This window comes from Salvelinus namaycush, chromosome 22 (genome assembly GCF_016432855.1).
Source record: "Salvelinus namaycush isolate Seneca chromosome 22, SaNama_1.0, whole genome shotgun sequence".
Classification (NCBI taxonomy): domain Eukaryota; kingdom Metazoa; phylum Chordata; class Actinopteri; order Salmoniformes; family Salmonidae; genus Salvelinus; species Salvelinus namaycush.
The window spans coordinates 35,301,705-35,323,167 of record NC_052328.1 but is presented as its reverse complement, the minus strand read 5'-3'; the positions used below and the strand labels follow the sequence as shown (position 1 = coordinate 35,323,167).

General features: G+C 41.1%; 1 protein-coding gene across 1 annotated transcript in view; it reads left to right on the top strand.

The window, feature by feature from the left end:
- The first annotated feature begins 3,705 nt into the window (after positions 1-3,705).
- Positions 3,706-21,463, top strand: part of LOC120017863 (butyrophilin subfamily 2 member A1-like) — a 35,891-nt gene continuing 18,133 nt past the window's right edge. The window contains exons 1-6 of the mRNA XM_038960825.1: positions 3,706-3,892; positions 4,030-4,098; positions 5,597-5,947; positions 6,092-6,373; positions 10,772-10,888; positions 19,872-19,892. Coding sequence (XP_038816753.1) covers positions 4,032-4,098; positions 5,597-5,947; positions 6,092-6,373; positions 10,772-10,888; positions 19,872-19,892 — 838 coding nt within the window. The 5' untranslated portion in view covers positions 3,706-3,892; positions 4,030-4,031. The remainder of the gene's footprint in view (positions 3,893-4,029; positions 4,099-5,596; positions 5,948-6,091; positions 6,374-10,771; positions 10,889-19,871; positions 19,893-21,463) is intronic.

Genomic DNA, 21,463 nt, shown 5'->3' with positions numbered 1-21,463 from the left:
AATACCATACTATATACAGGGTCAGTTCCAGTACCATACTATATACAGCGTCAGTTCAATACCATACTATATACAGCGTCAGTTCAATACCATACTATATACAGGGTCAGTTCAGTACCACACTATATACAGGGTCAGTTCAATACCATACTATATACAGGGTCAGTTTAATACCATACTATATACAGGGTCAGTTCAATACCATACTATATACAGGGTCAGTTTAATACCATACTATATACAGGGTCAGTTCAATACCATTCTATATACAGGGTCAGTTCAATACCATACTATATACAGGGTCAGTTCAATACCATACTATATACAGGGTCAGTTTAATACCATACTATATACAGGGTCAGTTCAATACCATTCTATATACAGGGTCAGTTCAATACCATACTATATACAGGGTCAGTTCAATACCATACTATTTACAGGGTCAGTTCAATACCATACTATATACAGGGTCCAACCAGCCAGTCAAAATGCTCTCAATGGTACAGCTGTATAACTTAAGGATTTGAGGGCCCATACCAAACTGTTTCAACCACCTGGGGGGTAAGAGGCACTGTCAGGCCTGTATGTGTGTGTTTGGACCATTTTAAGTCTTTAGTGATTTGGACACCAAGGAACTTGAAGCTCTCTACCTGCTCAACTGCGGCCTCGTCGATGTGGATGGCGACGTGCTCCGATCTGGTTTTCATGCCCACCACAACACTTAGACAGCCTTAGTTAACTAGGTAAATGATCTTAGAGCCAACACAGATGCCAAACAGCTCTCTGGCCTTGTACTCTTAGATTTAAGTGCTGCATTTGACACTGTTGACCATGATGTCCTTCTGGACAGACTGGAGAGGTGGGTTGGCCTCCCCAGTCCAGACCTATTTAACCGGGTTTGTGACAGTTTCTTCTCACACTTGTTCCCGCTGCCCGTACATATTTTTAAGGATGCCTTTGCACATTCTAAAGATATGAAATGAATGTAACCTATAGTTCACTGGTGCTGAACAATAAGATCTGTGGAGGAAAACTATGGACTGTAAAATGTAAGGGACTTCATATGGAAAAACACAAGACATTAAAGTATATATCAACGATGTCGTTCTTGCTGGGGGTGATTCCCTGATCCACCTCTACGCTGACGACACCATTCTGTATACATCTGGCCCTTCTTTGGACACTGTGTTAACTAACCTCCAAACGACCTTCAATGCCATACAACACTCCTTCCGTGGCCTCCATTGCTCTTAAATGCTAGTTTTCAACCGATTTGTCACGTTCTGACCATAGTTCTTGTGTGTTTTACTTGTTTTAGTGTTGGTCAGGACGTGAGCTGGGTGGGCATTCTATGTTGTGTGTCTAGTTTGTCTGTTTCTATGTTTGGCCTAAATATGGTTCTCAATCAGAGGCAGGTGTTTTGTGTTGTGTCCTCACGTCCTGATATTTATATTATCATATTTATATTTATATCATATTTTTGTTTTGTATTGGGGTTTGTGGGTGGTTGTTTCCTGTCTTTGTGTTCGTTTCACCAGAGAGGACTGTTTCGGTTTGCCACATTTGCCGTTACAGAACCACCCACCAAACTCAGACCAAGCAGCGTAGTAACGGGCAGCAGCGACAGCAGCAGCAGCGGCCCATTACACAGGACTCCTGGACATGGGAGGAAATTCTGGAGGGTAAAGGACACTGGGCTAAGATTGGAGAATATCGCCGCTCTCGTGAAGAGCTGGAGGCAGCTAAAGCCGAGGAGCGGTGGTATGAGGAGGTAGCACGGAAGCGTGGCTGGAAGCCCGAGAAGAAACCCAAACATTTCTTGGGGGGAGGCTAAAGGGCAGTGTGGTGAAGTCAGGTAGGAGACCTGCGCCAACTTCCCGGGCTTACCGTGGAGAGCGAGAGTACGGGCAGACACCGTGTTATGCGGAAGAGCGCACGGTGTCTCCTGTACGGGTGCATAGCCCGGGGCGGTACATCCCAGCTCCACGTATCGTCCGGCCTAGATTGAGCATTGAGCCAGGTGCCATGAAGCCAGCTCAACGCATCTGGTCTCCAGTGCGTCTCCTCGGGCCGTTGTACATGGCACCAGCCTAACGTATGGTGTCCCCGGTTCGCCAGCACAGCCCAGTGCGGGTTATTCCACCTCCCCGCACTGGTCGGGCTACGGGGAGCATTCAACCAGGTAAGGTTGGACAGGCTCGGTGCTCAAGGGAGCCAGTACGCCTTCACGGTCCGGTATATCCGGTGCCACCTCCTCGCCCCAGCCCAGTACCACCAGTGCCTACACCACGCACCAGGCTTCCTGTGCGTCTCCAGAACTCTGTTCCTCCTCCACGCACTCTCCCTGCTGCCGTTACACGATTGCTGCCTGCACCTGCCCGCCCGACTAGCATCACTACCCTGGACGGTTCTGACCTAGAATATGTGGACAACTACAAATACCTAGGTGTCTGGCTAGACTGTAAACTCCCCTTCCAGACTTATATTTAACATCTCCAATCCAAAATTAAATCTAGAATTGGCCTTCTATTTCGCAACAAAGCCTCCTTCACTCACGCCGCCAAACTTACCATCGTAAAACTGACTATCCTACCGATCCTCGACCTCGGCGATGTTATCTACAAAATAGCTTCCAATACTCTACTCAGCGAACTTGATGCAGTCTATCACAGTGCCATCCGTTTTGTTACCAAAGCCCCTTATACCACCCACCACTGCGTCCTGTATGCTATAGTCGGCTGGCCCTCGCTACATATTCGTCGCCAGACCCACTGGCTCCAGGTCATCTATAAATCTATGCTAGGTAAAGCTCCGCCTTATCTCAGCTCACTGGTCACGATAACAACACCCACCCGTAATACACGCTCCAGCAGGTATATCTCACTGGTCATCCCCAAAGCCAACACCTCCTTTGGCCGCCTTTCCTTCCAGTTCTCTGCTGCCAGTGACTGGAACGAATTGCAAAAATCGCTGAAGCTGGAGACTTACATTTCCCTCACTAACTTTAAACATCAGCTATCTGAGCAGCTAACCGATCGCTGCAGCTGTACATAGCCCATCTGTAAATAGCCCATCCAATCTACCTACCTCATCCCCATATTGTTTTTATTTACTTACTTTTCTGCTTTACTTCTCTGCACTTTTGCACACCATTATCACTACTTGCACATCATCATCTGCTCATCTATCACTCCAGTGTTAATTTGCTAAATTGTAATTCCTTCGCTACTATGGTCTATTTATTGCCTTACCTCCTCAAGCCATTTGCACACACTGTATATAGACTTTATTTGTTTCTATTGTATTATTGACTGTATGCTTGTTTATTCCATGTGTAACTCTGTTGTTGTTTGTGTCGCACTGCTTTGCTTTATCTTGGCCAGGTCGCAGTTGTAAATTACAACTTGTTCTCAACTAGCCTACCTGGTTAAATCTGTCTTATGTAACCATACTTATGTAACCATACCTATCTGTCTTATGTAACCATACCAAACGTAACTTATACTAATTTGAGTGTTCTGGATTTATGTTTACTAAGTTACATCTAGTTTAGTAATGTAACCTAAAATATCATACTATATGAATGGAGTGGCACAGATTTAAGTAAACTATAATATGTTTTGCTTGTGTTATAGACCTCTCTATGTCACATGGTCTACACATCAGCCAGGCTTGGAATCCTCAACCAAATTTCACCCCCACAGTTCACTCTCATGTTATCTGATTCTGAGCTCACTATGCAACAGTTGTGTGCAGCGATGCAGTTGAACAGGTTCTTGTTCCAGGGAATAGAAAGAACAAGAAGGTAGTTTGATCACATCACAATAGTTTGATCACAGAACACTAGAACATTTATCAGACTGCAGTGCCTCAATAGGACCGATTCAACCAGGTAAATGTATCAGCTAGTTGTCTTTTGAAATGTGTTATACTATGTTATCCATTGTTATTGTAGAATTAATGCTACAGTATTGCTTTCCTGGTTCCACGTTATGTTAGTCTCTTTATGATGAATGTAATTGTCTTCAGGAATGAAGGGGGCTCAACTAGACTGTCTGTGTGTGACTCTTCTACATCTCCTACACACAGCAGGCTCTGGTACAGTAGAATACACATTTAATATCTCACTGCCTTCAATACCTCTGTGTGTGTGATTTAATATTATCTCATTGTGTATTTAGTCACTATTGTGGTCTTAAGGGTTCTAACAGAGTCTAAACAAATGGAGCCGACGGAGGTCCTTTTGCTTCTCTGTCTAGATAGTTCTACTACTGTTGTCCGGTGGCTCCATTGTGTAAACTGTGGAGATCCCTTTAGGGTGCATGGCCTAAGGTGTTTTCATCTCCTAGTCTCCTTTCCTTCATCTGCACTGATGTGTTTGTGATTCATATTAATATGATCTCATTGTGTCTTTAGTTAATGATGTAGTCTTAAGGTGCATAACCTAAGATGGATTCCTCTCCTAGTCTCCTTTCCTTAATCTGCACTGATGTAAAAACTAAACTAATGGTGAATGCAACTCTTCTGTAGACATCCACCATATAGTACTACTATATATACACAGTGTCTAGTACTACTATATATACCACAGTGTATAGTACTACTATATATACTATAGTGTCTAGTACTACTGTATATACTACAGTGTCTAGTACTACTATATATACTACAGTGTATAGTACTACTATATATACTACAGTGTCTAGTACTACTATATATACTACAGTGTCTAGTACTACTATATATACTACAGTGTCTAGTACTACTATATATACTACAGTGTCTAGTACTACTATATATACTACAGTGTCTAGTACTACTATATATACTACACTGTCTAGTACTACTATATATACACAGTGTCTAGTACTACTATATATACACAGTGTCTAGTACTACTATATATACTACCGTGTATAGTACTACTATATATACTACAGTGTATAGTACTACTATATATACTACAGTGTCTAGTACTACTATATATACTACAGTGTCTAGTACTACTATATATACTACAGTGTATAGTACTACTATATATACTATAGTGTCTAGTACTACTGTATATACTACAGTGTATAGTACTACTATATATACTACAGTGTATATTACTACTGTATATACTACAGTGTATAGTACTACTATATATACTACAGTGTATAGTACTACTATATATATCACAGTGTATAGTACTACTATATATACTACAGTGTAAAGTAGTATAGTACTACTATATATACTACAGTGTAAAGTAGTATAGTACTACTATATATACTACAGTGTATAGTACTACTATATATGCTACAGTGTATAGTACTACTATATATACTACAGTGTATAGTACTACTATATATATCACAGTGTATAATAGTATAGTACTACTATATATACTACAGTGTAAAGTAGTATAGTACTACTATATATACTACAGTGTAAAGTAGTATAGTACTACTATATATACTACAGTGTATAGTACTACTATATATACTACAGTGTCTAGTACTACTATATATACTACAGTGTATTTCAGATCAGTGCAGATGACAGAGGAGAACACTTTAAACTATTGAAACTGTTAATCGTCTTTTCTCTTCAGAGAGGTTTGAGGTTCTTGGTCCAACTGATCCCATTGTTGCTGTAGCTGGTGATGACATCATTTTGCCCTGTTACCTCAAACCCAACATCAGTGCTGAGGACATGACAGTGGACTGGCTGAACCTGGACTTCACAGACGGTCGTGTCTATCGCTACCAAAACCACAGAATCATACGAGATGATCAGATTCCCTACTATGGAGGAAGAACTTCACTGTTTGAAGAGGAACTGTGGAGGGGAAACACCTCTTTGAAACTGACCAGGGTACAAGGCACTGATGAGGGACGTTACAAATGTTTTATTAAGGCAAAAAGCTGGTATGATGATTTCACTATTCAAGTCCTCGTTAAAGGTGAGGTTTATTTTCATGTTATTGTAATAATCTAACTACAGTACAATGACATCACCTATTTCCTTCATATTACTGGATACAGTATGTGTCTATTTGTTCACAGCCTGTCACCAGTTAACATCCAGTCTATCTGTGTGTCTGTAGCTGTAGGATCCAAGCCAGTGGTGTCCATTGAGGGACACAGAGAGGGAGGGATGGGTCTGCTGTGTGAATCAGAAGGCTGGCACCCTGAGCCTGAGCTGGTGTGGCTGGACAGTAAAGGAGTCCATCTCTCTGCTGGTCCTCCTGAGATACACAGAGACTTAAAGGGATTCTACACAATCAAACAACATGTCATTGTCCAGGAGACTGACACCAACCGCTTTACCTGCAGAGTCCAACAGAGCCGGATCAATGAGAAGATGGAGACAGAGATTCACCTCCCTAGTGAGTAACACAACATAATATTATTTAGACATGAAACACTGGAGATATTGATGTGTTAATATCCAGTATATGTTTTATCCAAAGGCTTTAACTTCACTGCTGTTGAGACAACAATACAAAATGATTTTTTTTTCACCTTTATTTAACCAGGTAGGCTAGTTGAGAACAAGTTCTCATTTGCAACTGCGACCTGGCCAAGATAAAGCATAGCAGTGTGAACAGACAACAACACAGAGTTACACATGGAGTAAACAATAAACAAGTCAATAACATGGTAGAAAAAAAAAGAGAATCTATATACAATGTGTGCAAAAGGCATGAGGAGGTAGGCAATAAATCGAATAATTACAATTTAGCAGATTAACACTGGAGTGATAAATCATCAGATGATCATGTGCAAGTAGAGATACTGGTGTGCAAAAGAGCAGAAAAGTAAATAAATAAAAACAGTATGGGGGGTGAGGTAGGTAAATTGGGTGGGCTGTATACCGATGGACTATGTACAGCTGCAGCGATCGGTTAGCTGCTCGGATAGCAGATGTTTAAAGTTGTTGAGGGAGATAAAAGTCTCCAACTTCAGAGATTTTTGCAATTCGTTCCAGTCGCAGGCAGCAGAGAACTAGAAGGAAAGGCATCCAAATGTGGTTTTGGCTTCAGGGATGATCAGTGCGATACACCTGCTAGAGCGCGTGCTACGGGTGGGTGTAGCCATCGTGACCAGTGAACTGAGATAAGGCGGCACTTTACTTAGCATAGCCTTGTAGATGACCTGGAGCCAGTGGGTCTGACGACGAACATGTAGCGAGGGCCAGCCGACTAGGGCATACAGGTCGCAGTGGTGGGTCGTATAATGTGCTTTAGTAACAAAACGGATGGCACTGTGATAAACTGCATCCAGTTTGCTGAGTAGAGTATTGGAAGATATTTTGTAGATGACATCGCCGAAGTCGAGGATCGGTAGGATAGTCAGTTTTACTAGGGTAAGTTTGGCGGCGTGAGTGAAGGAGGCTTTGTTGCGAAATAGAAAGCCGACTCTAGATTTGATTTTGGATTGGAATTGTTTGATATGAATCTGGAAGGAGAGTTTGCAGTCTAGCCAGACACCTAGGTACTTATAGATGTCCACATATTCTAGGTCGGAACCATCCAGGGTGGTGTTGCTAGTCGGGCGTGCGGGTGCAGGCAGCGAACGGTTGAAAAGCATGCATTTGGTTTTACTAGCGTTTAAGAGCAGTTGGAGGCCAGGGAAGGAGTGTTGTATGGCATTGAAGCTCGTTTGGAGGTTAGATAGCACAGTGTCCAAGGAAGGGCCAGAAGTATACAGAATGGTGTCGTCTGCGTAGAGGTGGATCAGGGAATCGCCCGCAGCAAGAGCAACATCATTGATATATACAGAGAAAAGAGTCGGCCCGAGAATTGAACCCTGTGGTACCCCCATAGAGACTGCCAGAGGACCGGACAACATGCCCTCCGATTTGACACACTGAACTCTGTCTGCAAAGTAGTTGGTGAACCAGGCAAGGCAGTCATTAGAAAAACCGAGGCTACTGAGTCTGCCGATAAGAATATGGTGATTGACAGAGTCGAAAGCCTTGGCCAGGTCGATGAAGACGGCTGCACAGTAATGTCTTTTATCGATGGCGGTTATGATATCGTTTAGTACCTTGAGTGTGGCTGAGGTGCACCCGTGACCGTCTCAGAAACCGGATTGCACAGCGGAGAAGGTACGGTGGGATTCGAGATGGTCAGTGATCTGTTTGTTGACTTGGCTTTCGAAGACCTTAGATAGGCAGGGCAGGATGGATATAGGTCTGTAACAGTTTGGGTCCAGGGTGTCTCCCCCTTTGAAGAGGGGGATGACCGCAGCAGCTTTCCAATCCTTGGGGATCTCAGATGATACGAAGGAGAGGTTGAACAGGCTGGTAATAGGGGGTGCGACAATGGCGGCGGACAGTTTCAGAAATAGGGGGTCCAGATTGTCAAGCCCAGCTGATTTGTATGGGTCCAGGTTTTCCAGCTCTTTCAGAACATCTGCTATCTGGATATGGGTAAAGGAGAAGCTGGGGAGGCTTGGGCGAGTAGCAGCGGGGGGGGCGTGGCTGTTGGCCAAGGTTGGAGTCGCCAGGAGGAAGGCATGGCCAGCCATTGAGAAATGCTTGTTGATAGTGTTTAGTATGACACACTCCACTGCTGTGTGGTAGTATTAGTACCAAACCCTGTTGATGATGTGTAATGATGTGTGTGGTAGTATTAGTACCAAACCCTGTTGTTGATGTGTAATGATGTGTGGTAGTATTAGTACCAAACCCTGTTGTTGATGTGTAATGATGTGTGGTAGTATTAGTACCAAACCCTGATGTTGATGTGTAATGATGTGTGTGGTAGTATTAGTACCAAACCCTGATGTTGATGTGTAATGATGTGTGGTAGTATTAGTACCAAACCCTGTTGTTGATATGTAATGATGTGTGGTAGTATTAGTACCAAACCCTGTTGTTGATGTGTGTGGTAGTATTAGTACCAAACCCTGTTGTTGATGTGTAATGATGTGTGTGGTAGTATTAGTACCAAACCCTGTTGTTGATGTGTAATGATGTTTGGTAGTATTAGTACCAAACCCTGATGTTGATGTGTAATGATGTGTGGTATATTAGTACCAAACCCTGTTGTTGATGATGTGTGGTAGTATTAGTACCAAACCCTGTTGTTAATGTGTAATGATGTGTGGTAGTATTAGTACCAAACCCTGATGTTGATGTGTAATGATGTGTGTGGTAGTATTAGTACCAAACCCTGTTGTTAATGTGTAATGATGTGTGGTAGTATTAGTACCAACCCCTGTTGTTGATGTGTGTGGTAGTATTAGTACCGAACCCTGTTGGTAATGTGTAATGATGTGTGGTAGTATTAGTACCAAACCCTGTTGTTGTTGATGTGTGTGGTAGTATTAGTACCAAACCCTGATGTTGATGTGTAATGATGTGTGGTAGTATTAGTACCAAACCCTGTTGTTGATGTGTGTGGTAGTATTAGTACCAAACCCTGATGTTGATGTGTAATGATGTGTGGTAGTATTAGTACCAAACCCTGTTGTTGATGTGTAATGATGTGTGGTAGTATTAGTACCAAACCCTGTTGTTGATGTGTAATGATGTGTGGTAGTATTAGTACCAAACCCTGTTGTTGATGTGTGTGGTAGTATTAGTACCAAACCCTGATGTTGATGTGTAATGATGTGTGGTAGTATTAGTACCAAACCCTGTTGTTGATGTGTAATGATGTGTGGTAGTATTAGTACCAAACCCTGTTGTTGATGTGTAGTGATGTGTGTGGTAGTATTAGTACCAAACCCTGTTGTTGATGTGTAATGATGTGTGGTAGTATTAGTACCAAACCCTGTTGTTGATGTGTAATGATGTGTGTGGTAGTATTAGTACCAAACCCTGTTGTTGATGTGTAATGGTGTGTGGTAGTATTAGTACCAAACCCTGTTGTTGATGTGTAATGGTGTGTGGTAGTATTAGTACCAAACCCTGTTGATGATGTGTAATGATGTGTGGTAGTATTAGTACCAAACCCTGTTGTTGATGTGTAATGATGTGTGGTAGTATTAGTACCAAACCCTGTTGTTGATGTGTAATGATGTGTGGTAGTATTAGTACCAAACCCTGTTGTTGATGTGTAATGATGTGTAGTAGTATTAGTACCAAACCCTGTTGTTGATGTGTAATGATGTGTGGTAGTATTAGTACCAAACCCTGTTGTTGATGTGTAATGATGTGTGGTAGTATTAGTACCAAACCCTGTTGTTGATGTGTAATGATGTGTGGTAGTATTAGTACCAAACCCTGTTGTTGATGTGTAATGATGTGTGGTAGTATTAGTACCAAACCCTGTTGTTGATGTGTAATGATGTGTGGTAATATTAGTACCAATCCCTGTTGTTGATGTGTATTGATGTGTGGTAGTATTAGTACCAAACCCTGATGTTGATGTGTAATGATGTGTGTGGTAGTATTAGTACCAATCCCTGTTGTTGATGTGTATTGATGTGTGGTAGTATTAGTACCAAACCCTGTTGTTGATGTGTGTGGTAGTATTAGTACCAATCCCTGTTGTTGATGTGTAATGATGTGTGGTAGTATTAGTACCAAACCCTGTTGTTGATGTGTAATGATGTGTGGTAGTATTAGTACCAAACCCTGTTGTTGATGTGTAGTGATGTGTGGTAGTATTAGTACCAAACCCTGTTGTTGATGTGTGTGGTAGTATTAGTACCAACCCCTGTTGTTGATGTGTAATGATGTGTGGTAGTATTAGTACCAAACCCTGTTGTTGATGTGTAGTGATGTGTGGTAGTATTAGTACCAAACCCTGTTGTTGATGTGTGTGTTTTAGGTGAGTTATTTGATTACGCAACCCCATTGAGAATGGCCTTCATTGTGTTATTCTGTCTGGGAGCCGTCACTGTGATTGGATTAGCTCTGGCTATCTACTGCATACATAATAAGAAAGGTAATGGAGAGATGATATGAATGTTTCATTGTTAGAAATAAATGTCTGCAATGTGTTTATCCAACCGCAACACATTCACAGTGGTTGTATTCTATGGATACATGATAATATACTACACCTGCAGGTGATTAACATGTTAACACTGATGACTGACTTAAACTTTTAAACTTTTTTATTAACATAATTGGTGAAGCAAAGGGAAATTCTAAATTTATCTAGGAGAATCTAAAAAAATTAACAGGGAAAGACCATAGTAACACTGCAAAAAGACTAGAAATCATGGTGAATAACAATCTAACACAGGATGCAGTCGAAATAGCAATAGCCTTCAATTCCTACTTTATTGACTCTGTCAGGGTACTGACACAGAACCCCTCCACTGGTTTCTTGGGCTCAGTGCTAGTAAATGATGCTCAACCTGTCTTCATCATAAGGGAGGTTTCTGAGTCAAAGGTGAACACGGTTATTAGCTCACTAAAGAACTCTAAAGCCAAAGATGTGTTTGGGCTGGACTCTACCTTTCTTAAAAACTACAAAGAGTCACCTATTGGCCCCATTACTAAGGTCACCAACACATCTATTGGTATGGGGGTGTTTCCAAGGGTATGGAAGTCGGCCATAATAACGGCCATCTTTAAATCGGGCGACCCTGCTGACGTGAGTAACTATAGGCCCATTAGTATACTACCTGTGGTGTCGAAGGTTGTTGAAAAGTGTGTAGCAGAACAACTGATTGCCCACCTCAACATCAGCCCCTTCACATTACACTCCATGCAGTTTGGCTTCAGAGCGAAACACTCCACAGAAACGGCCAACTGCTTTCTTCTGGAAAATGTGAAGTCCAAGATGGACAAAGGCGGCATTGTTGGGGCTGTGTTTCTGGACCTAAGGAAGGCTTTTGATACTGTTAACCATGAGATTCTCATCACAAAATTGTCCAAGTTCAACTTTTCCCCCGATGCCTTGAGATGGATGAAATCATACCTTGAAGGCAGAACTCAGTATGTCAGAGTGAGCAATGAGCTGTCGCCCACTCTTAGCTATGATGTGGGCGTGCCCCAAGGGTCAATACTGGGGCCCCTCCTGTTCAGCCTGTACATTAATGATCTGCCTTCTGTCTGTACTGGGTCTGAAGTTCAAATGTATGCAGGTGATACAGTGATATATGTGCATGCAAAGAGCAAACAACAAGCTGCACAAGAACTCACTACTGTAATGGTCCAGGTTACAAAGTGGCTCAGTGACTCGTGTTTGCATCTCAATGTGAAAAAAACTGTCTGCATGTTCTTCACAAAGAGGGCAACAGATGCTACTGAGCCAGATGTCTATGTGTCAGGGGAGAAGCTCCAGGTGGTATCTGATTTTAAGTACCTTGGCATCATACGTAATTCCAACCTCTCTTTTAAAAAGCATGTGAAAAAGGTAATTCAAATAACCAAATTCAACCTAGCTAATTTCCGATTTCTACGAAATTGTTTGACTACAGAGGTAGCAAAACTGTACTTCTTCAAATCTATGATACTCCCCCACTTAACATACTGCTTGACTAGTTGGGCCCAAGCTTGCTGTACAACAATTAAACCTATTCAGTCTGTCTACAAACAGGCTCTCAAAGTGCTTGATAGGAAGCCCAATAGCCATCATCACTGTTACATCCTCAGAAAGCATGAGCTCCTGAGTTGGGAAAATATTGTGCAATACACCGATGCATGTCTTATATTCAAGATCCTAAATGGCCTGGCTCCTCCCCCTCCAGTCAGTATTTTTGTTAAACAGAAAGCCCAAACATATGGCAGCAGATCCACAAGGTCTGCAATGAGAGGTGACTGTATAGTTCCCTTAAGGAAAAGCACCTTTAGTAAATCCGCTTTCTCTGTGAGAGCTTCCCATGTCTGGAATACACTGCCATCAAACACACGTAATGCACCACCTATCACACTTTCACAAAAAGCATGAAGACATGGCTAAAGGTCAATCAGATTTGTGAACATAATCCCTAGCTGTGTATTGCCGCTTTTCATGTTGTCTGTTGCTTGTGAGGTGGGGAAACACTTTGTTGCTTTTATGGATATTGTCTTGTTGCTTTTTGTTCTATGTTGCTCTGTTTGTATGCTATGTCTTGCTTGTCCTATGTTGCTCTGCGTGTCCTCACTGCTCAATGATTGCCTACGTTGTAATTGTTTTTAATAACCTGCCTAGGGACTGCGGTTGAAAATTAGCCGGCTGGCTAAAACCGGCACTTTTACTGACACGTTGATTAATGTGCACTGTCCCTGTAAAAATAAAATAAACTCAAACTCAAACTTAACAGAATACAGCTTCTAATTAACATGTTAATGATGTTCTCACTGTCTTCCATCTACTCTACATGTTTACAGATGACCTCAATAAGGAGAGGAGTAAGTAGTGTCTTCAGATCATCACTTTGCTACAATTATGTCAACCATTTTGATCATTTTTACTTTTTGGAGCACATTAAAGATGCTCCTCTGATGTTGGAATGATGTTATAGAACAAGATGTGTTGAGGCTGTAGAGGACCACTAGACTAGAGCGAGGTAGTCTCTGATACACCTGGATCACTGATGGACCAGTCACATTAATGCTGATGTTCTAGAACAGGATGTGTTGAGACTGTAGAGGACCACTAGACTAGAGAGAGGTAGTCTCTGATACACCTGGATCACTGATGGACCAGTCACATTTAATTAATTAAATTAAGAAGTGGTGGTAGGAATATCTTCATTGTAGAAGTTGTCTCACAGAGGTACGCTGGACTCATTTAGGTGGTGGAACTCAGTTAGGATTTGTGACATTAGAGAAGTGATATGAGACAAGGAGTCCCAGAGAGAGAGACTACATCTTCTAGTGTTCATGTTAATGATGTTCTCACTGTCTTCCATCTACTCTACATATTTACAGTTGACCTCAAGAAGGAGATGGGTAAGTAGTGTCTTCAGATCATCAATTTGATAACAATATTAGAACTAAAAAAGTAGAATTTTCTCTAATATACCGACATTAAGTAGGAAAACGTGTACTGTTTTTTTGAGCACATTGAAGATGTTCCTTCTGATGTTGGAACAGTGATATGAGACAAGGAGTCCCAGAGAGAGACTATATCTACTAGTGTTCATGTTAATGATGTTCTCACTGTCTTCCATCTACTCTACATATTTACAGTTGTCATCACTGGGAAGCTAGGTAAGTAGTGTCTTCAGATTATCATCTTAATAACAACATTATGTGAACCAATAACCATTATGTTTCTTCTAGGGAAGTAGAACTAACATAAATGTTGACGTTCTAGAACAGGATGTGTTGAGGCTGTAGAGGCCCACTAGACTAGAGAGAGGTAGTCTCTGATACACCTGGATCACTGATGGACCAGTCACATTTATTTAATGAAATTAAGACGTGGAGGTAGGGTAGAATATCTTTATTGGAGAAGTTGTCTCACAGAGGTACGCTGGACTCATTAAGGTGCGTGAAACTCAATTAGGATTTGTGACATTAGTGAAGTGATATGAGACAAGGAGTCCCAGAGAGAGACTACATCTTCTAGTGTTCATGTTCAAACCAAATCTAATTTTATTGGTCACATACATAGGGTTAGCAGATGTTAATGCGAGTGTAGCGAAATGCTTGTGCTTCTAGTTCCAACGGTGCAGTAATATACATGTGATATGAGTAAAGTAAGATATGTAAACATTACTAAAGTGGCATTATTTAAAGTGGCATTCTACAGTGACTGTTGATCCATTTATTGAAGTGTCTAGTGATTGGGTGTCAGTGTAGGCAGCAGCCTCTCTGAGTTAGTGATGGCTGTTTAACAGTCTGAGGGCCTTGAGATAGAAGCTGTTTTTCAGTCTCTCAGTCCCAGCTTTGATGCACCTGTACTGACCTCGCCTTCTGGATGATAGCGGTGTGAACAGGCAGTGGTTGTTGTCATTTATAATCTTTTTGGCCTTCCTGTGACATCGGGTGCTGTAGGTGTCCTGCAGGGCAGGTAGTTTTTTCAGCCTCCTGGGGTTAAAGAGGGACTGTTGTGCCTTATTCACTTCACTGTCTGTGTGGGTGGAACATTTCAGTATGTCTGTGATGTGTAAATCCAGAGTCTTAAAACTTTCACCTTATTCACTGCTGTCCCTTCGATGTGGATAGGGGGTGCTCCCTATGCTGTTTCTTGAAGTCCATGATCATCTCCTTTGTTTTGCTGACGTTGAGTGAGAGGTTGTTTTCCTGACACCACACTCCGAGTGCCCTCACCTCCTCCCTGTAGACTGTCTCGTCATTGTTTGTTATCAAGTCCACAACTGTTGTGTCGCCTGGAAAATTGATGATTGAGTTGGAGGCGAGCGTGGCCACGCAGTCGTGGGTGAACAGGAAGAACAGGAGAGGGCTGAGCAGACACCCTTGTGGGGCCCCAGTGTTGAGGGTCAGCCAAGTGGAGATGTTGTTTCCTACCTTCACCACCTGGGGGCGGCCCATCAGAAAGTCCAGAACCCAGTTGCAGAGGTAGGGGTTGAGACCCAGGGCCACCAGCTTGATGATGAGCTTGGAGGGTACTATGGAGTTGAATGCTGAGCTGTAGTCAATAAACAGCATTCTTATATAGGTATTATTATTGTCCAGATGGGATAGGGCAGTGTGCAGTGAGATGGCGATTTCGTAATCTGTGGACCTGTTGGGGCGGTAAGCAAATTGGGGTGGGTCTAGGGTGTCAGGTAAGGTGGCGGTGATATGATCCTTGACTAGCCTCTCAAAGCACTTCATGATGACAGAAGTGAGTGCTACGGGCGTTATTCATTTAGAACAATTATCTTTGCTTTCTTGGGTACAGCAACAGTGGTAGCCATCTTGAAGCATGTGAGGACAACAGACTGGGATAGGGAGCGATTAAATATGTCTGTAAACACACCAGCCAGCTGGTCTGCGAATGCTCTGAGGACACGGCTAGGGATGCCGTCTGGGCCAGCAGCCTTGCGAGGGTTAACACGTTTAAATGTTTTACTCACATCAACCACTGAGAAGGAGGGGGGGGCGCAGTCTTTGTTAGCGAGCCGCGACGGTGGCACTGTATTATCCTCAAAGCGGGCAAAGAAGGTGTTTAGTTTGTCTGGAAGCGTGACGTCGGTATCAGTGACGTGGCTGTTTTTGTTTTTGTAGTCTGTGATTTCCTGTGGACCCTGTAACATGTTAATGATGTTCTCACTGTCTTCCATCTACTCTACATGTTTACAGATGACCTGAGGAAGGAGAGGAGTAAGTAGTCTCTTCAGATCATCACTTTGCTAGAATTATGTGAAGCATTTAAACTCTTTTTTTGTTGCTGAGCACATTTAAGATGTTCTTTCTGATGTTGGAACATTGATATGAGACAAGGAGTCCCAGAGAGAGACTACATCTACTAGTGTTCATGTTAATGATGTTCTCACTGTCTTCCATCTACTCTACATGTTTACAGATGAAATCAGGGAGGAGAAGGGTAAGTAGTGTCTTCAGATCATCACTTTGCTAAATTTATGTAACCACATTTTTTTTGGAGCACAAAGGGACAATCGGTAGTTGCTAAATCCGTTTTTTGACTTTTAAAATAATTTTGTACCCATTGATTCTTGAAGAATATAACTTATAAATGATTAAAGAGCTTAGTTTAACTGTTGTACTCCATCAGAACCCCAAATAGAACCTTGTTTTGTCTCAATGTTTGTAAACAAAGTAAATGTATGCAAACTCTGTACAGCCTCCAAACATATTTAAAACTATAATGTTGATACAGCATCATGGATGGTCAGTCATTTGAGAGTGATATTATTTCTCCAGCCCCTCCCTCAGCTTTTTACCAAAACAACAGTGGCTGGGATCCCGCTTTGTTATTGTTTCAACTTCTGATTGGCCCTAGGTGTTCCTTCTGATGTTGGAATAGTGGTATGAGACAAGGGCAGGGATTCACTTCAAGGCGAATTATAACAAAGCACACTATAACAGACTTTTAAAGGTAGCTTAAGTTTGAGTCAACATGTGCAGTGTTTATCATGAATGCGATCACTGTGAATGCCGGTGGAAAATGTCTTTAAAAAGTACATTGTCAGCTGTGAAGTGCCCTGCCGTATAACGCACATTGAATTGAATCCCTGACCAAGGAGTCCCAGAGAGAGACTACATCTTCTAGTGTTCATGTTAATGATGTTCTCACTGTCTTCCATCTACTCTACATATTTACAGCTAACCTCTCGGCCCAGAATAGTAAGTAGTGTGTTCAGATCATCATTTTGATAACATTATTAGAACCACACGTCTAATTATCTCTAATCTACAGACTTTAAGTAGGAAAACATGTAAAAAGGTTATTTTGAACACATTGAAGATGTGTTAATGATATTCTCACTGTCTTCCATCTACTCTACATGTTTACAGATTACCTCAAGGAAGAGAGGGGTAAGTAGTGTCTTCAGATCATCATGCTGCTAGCATTATGTAAACCAATGTCTCTGCTATAGATGTACAGTTTCTTCAGAAAGTATTCACACCCATTGACTTTTTCCACATTTTGTTGTGTTACAAAATAAGATTCAAATGTGTTTAATTGTCATTTTTGGTTAATGATCTACACAAAATATTGGAGTAGAAAAATACTAACATGTATTACAGATTATTGAGAAATAAAAACACTAATGTACAGTATCTTTATTAGATTACTATTCAAACCCCTGAGTCAATACATGTTACCTTTGGCAGCAATTAAAGCTGTGAGTCTTTTTGCGTAAGTCTCTAAAACCCTTGCACATCTGGATTGTACAATATTTGCCCATTTATTGTTTTAAATGTTCTTCAAGCTCTGTCATAGATTTTCAACCTGATTTAAGTCAAACTGTAACTAGTCCATTCAGGAACATTCAATGTCATCTTGGTAAGCAACTCCTGGGTAGATTTGGCCTTGTGTTTTAGGTTATTGTCCTGCTGAAAGGTGAATTTGTCTCTCAGTGTCTGTTGGAAAGCAGAATGAACCAGGTTTCCTCTACGTTTTAAACTGTGCTTAGCTCTATTTTGGGTATTTTTATCCTAAAAAACTCCCCAGCCCTTGCCCTTGCATAGACTTCAGGAAGCGTACAACACCTACCTCTGCAACATCTATCAGAGGTCAGAACATAGAAATTGTAGAGGAATATAAATATCTGGGTGTCTTTTTGGACAGTAAGCTTCAGTGGAGTAAATGTACAGACCAGATCTACAAAAAGAGCCAACAGAGACTGTACTTTCTAAAAAAGTTGGGTTCTTTTAATATAGACTGTACTATATTGACTCTGTTTTACAAATCCTTTATTGAGAGTATTTTAACTTTTTGTATTGTTTGTTGGTTTGGCAATGCCACTGTCAGTCAGAGAAACATGCTGAGAAGGATTATTACCACCGCAAGCAAGGTACTTGGAGTCAAACAGACAGGCCTGGATGAGATCTTTAAGGTCAGGGCCCTCCGTAAGGCTCACAAAATCATTTTAGACCCAAGTCACCCCCTGTACCTGGACTTTGAATTACTCCCCTCTGGGCGCAGGTATAGGGCACCCCTCAGCAGGAAAAATAGAACGAGACAATCATTTGTGCCAGGTGTGATATCCCTCTTAAATAGCTCGGGCAAATGTTCCCATTGACCCCGTAAGGTCAGCAGGCTAGTCTTTTCTTCTTTTTTAAATTTTAAATTTTATTTTATTTATTGGTGCGTGACTGTTATTGAAAGTTGTATTGTCAATCTTGTTTTGTATTTAACGCCACTTTAAATGTGTACATGACACTGCAACAAAATTTCCCCATGGGGACAATAAAGTAAGTAAGTAAGTAAGTAAGTAAGTAAGTAAGTAAGTAAGTAAGTAAGTAAGTAATTATGGGGTATTGTGTGTAGATCAGTAACATTATGGGGTATTGTGTGTAGATCAGTAACATTATGGGGTATTGTGTGTAGATCAGTAACATTATGGGGTATTGTGTGTTAATCAGTAACATTATGGGGTATTGTGTGTAGATCAGTAACATTATGGGGTATTGTGTGTAGATCAGTAACATTATGGGGTATTGTGTGTAGATCAGTAACATTATGGGGTATTGTGTGTTGATCAGTAACATTATGGGGTATTGTGTGTAGATCAGTAACATTATGGGGTATTGTGTGTAGATCAGTGACATTATGGGGTATTGTGTGTAGATCAGTAACATTATGGGGTATTGTGTGTAGATCAGTAACATTATGGGGTATTGTGTGTAGATCAGTAACATTATGGGGTATTGTGTGTTAATCAGTAACATTATGGGGTATTGTGTGTAGATCAGTAACATTATGGGGTATTGTGTGTTAATCAGTAACATTATGGGGTATTGTGTGTAGATCAGTAACATTATGGGGTATTGTGTGTTAATCAGTAACATTATGGGGTATTGTGTGTAGATCAGTAACATTATGGGGTATTGTGTGTAGATCAGTAACATTATGGGGTATTGTGTGTAGATCAGTAACATTATGGGGTATTGTGTGGAGATCAGTGACATTATGGGGTATTGTGTGGAGATCAGTGACATTATGGGGTATTGTGTGTAGATCAGTGACATTATGGGGTATTGTGTGTAGATCAGTGACATTATGGGGTATTGTGTGTAGATCAGTGACATTATGGGGTATTGTGTGTAGATCAGTAACATTATGGGGTATTGTGTGTAGATCAGTAACATTATGGGGTATTGTGTGTTCTAAATGTGTGTGTTCTTAATTTCATCTATTTTAAGTTCAGGCTGTAACACAACACTGTGGAGAAAGTAATGGGGTGTGAATACGTTCTGAAGGCACTAGAAAAACACACATATTAATGTTCCTTAACTATTATCTCAAGTTGGAACATTGATATGAGACAAGGAGTCCCAGAGAGAGACTACATCTACTAGTGTTCATGTTAATGATGTTCTCACTGTCTTCCTTCTACTCTGCATGTTTACAGATTACATCAAGAACGAGAAGGGTAAGTAGTGTCTTGAAATCATCACTTTGATAACATTATGTAAACCAATGTCTTTATCTATAACTTCTAAAGAAGTATAACCCACATAATGTTGTTCACATTAATATTCCCTGACTTTTTTTAATATCTATGTCTACAGCTATGGTTGAAAAGGATCTCACTAGTCAACTGGGTAAGTAGTGTCCTTCATATCCCAGTGTCTTCAGACCATAGAATAATGTTCTAGAACAGGATGTGTTGAGGCTGTAGAGGACCACTAGACTAGAGAGAGGTAGTCTCTGATACACCTGGATCACTGATGGACAAGTCACATTTAATTAATGAAATTAAGAGGAGGAAGGGTGGAATATCTTCATTGGAGAAGTTGTCTCACAGAGGTATGCTGGACTTATTTATGTGTGTCGAACATTAGACATTAGAGAAGTGTTATGAGACAAGGATTCCCAGAGAGAGACTACATCTTCTAGTGTTCATATTAATGATGTTCTCACTATCTTCCATCTACTCTACATATTTACAGTTGACCTCAAGAATGATACGGGTAAGTAGTGTCTTCAGATCATCACTTTGCTAGAATTATGTCAACCATTTTATGTTTATTTATTTTTGGTGCACATTTAATATGTTCCTTCTGATGTTGGAACAGTGGTATGAGACAAGGGCTGTGTGTAAGAGGTGCGTAACTGGCTGTAGGGAAGTCAGGCGCAGGAGAGCAGAACTGGGTAATAACCGGAGCTGTTTAATGAGGCAAAACCAACGGTACCCAGAACAACAAAATATCGGTTGAAATAACCCGTCTCGAACCAGTCTGAAGTGCACAAACACTTTACAAAAAACAATTCCACAACCAGACATGGGGGAAACAGAGGGTTATATACACCTCAAGTAATGAGGGAATGTAAACCAGGTGTGTGGGAAAACAAAACAAAACAAATGGAAAATGAAAGGTGGATCGGCGATGGCTAGAAGACTGGTGATGTCAACCGCCAAACGCCGCCCGAACATGGAGGGGAACCAACTTCGGCGGAAGTCGTGACACAGTGATTCAATTCAAGGCGTGTTATAGCACAGCATATTGGATGACTGTCATTCATTATCCATTCAAATGTAACATTGATAGTTTAGGCTACTACATGATTTTCCCAATACCCATCATGAGGTTGCTACAACCTATGAATGAAAGTTTACAAAGTAGGAGCACAGGTTGAGAGAAATTTCAATTATCAAGGTGACAGACGTTGACACATGCATTACAGCCTTGCACAATCTTGCCTACATCTAGCTGATCTGGGGTTTAATCATTATTACAACACTTGCAGAAGAAAGTTTCTATTGGACAAATTCAGGTATGTTTATCCCTGTTTCGCTCCGTTGGTGCTACTCTACAGAGTGCTGTTGAGGCTACTGTAGACATTTATTGCAAAACAGTGTGTTTTGATCAATTATTTGGCGATGTGAATATATGTAGTATAGTTTCATCTAAAAAGGATAACTTTTTTATTGTTTCAAACGTTTTATTGCTTAAAACGTTGTTAAAACTTTAAAACTATAGTTTTGGTATCATGGATGGT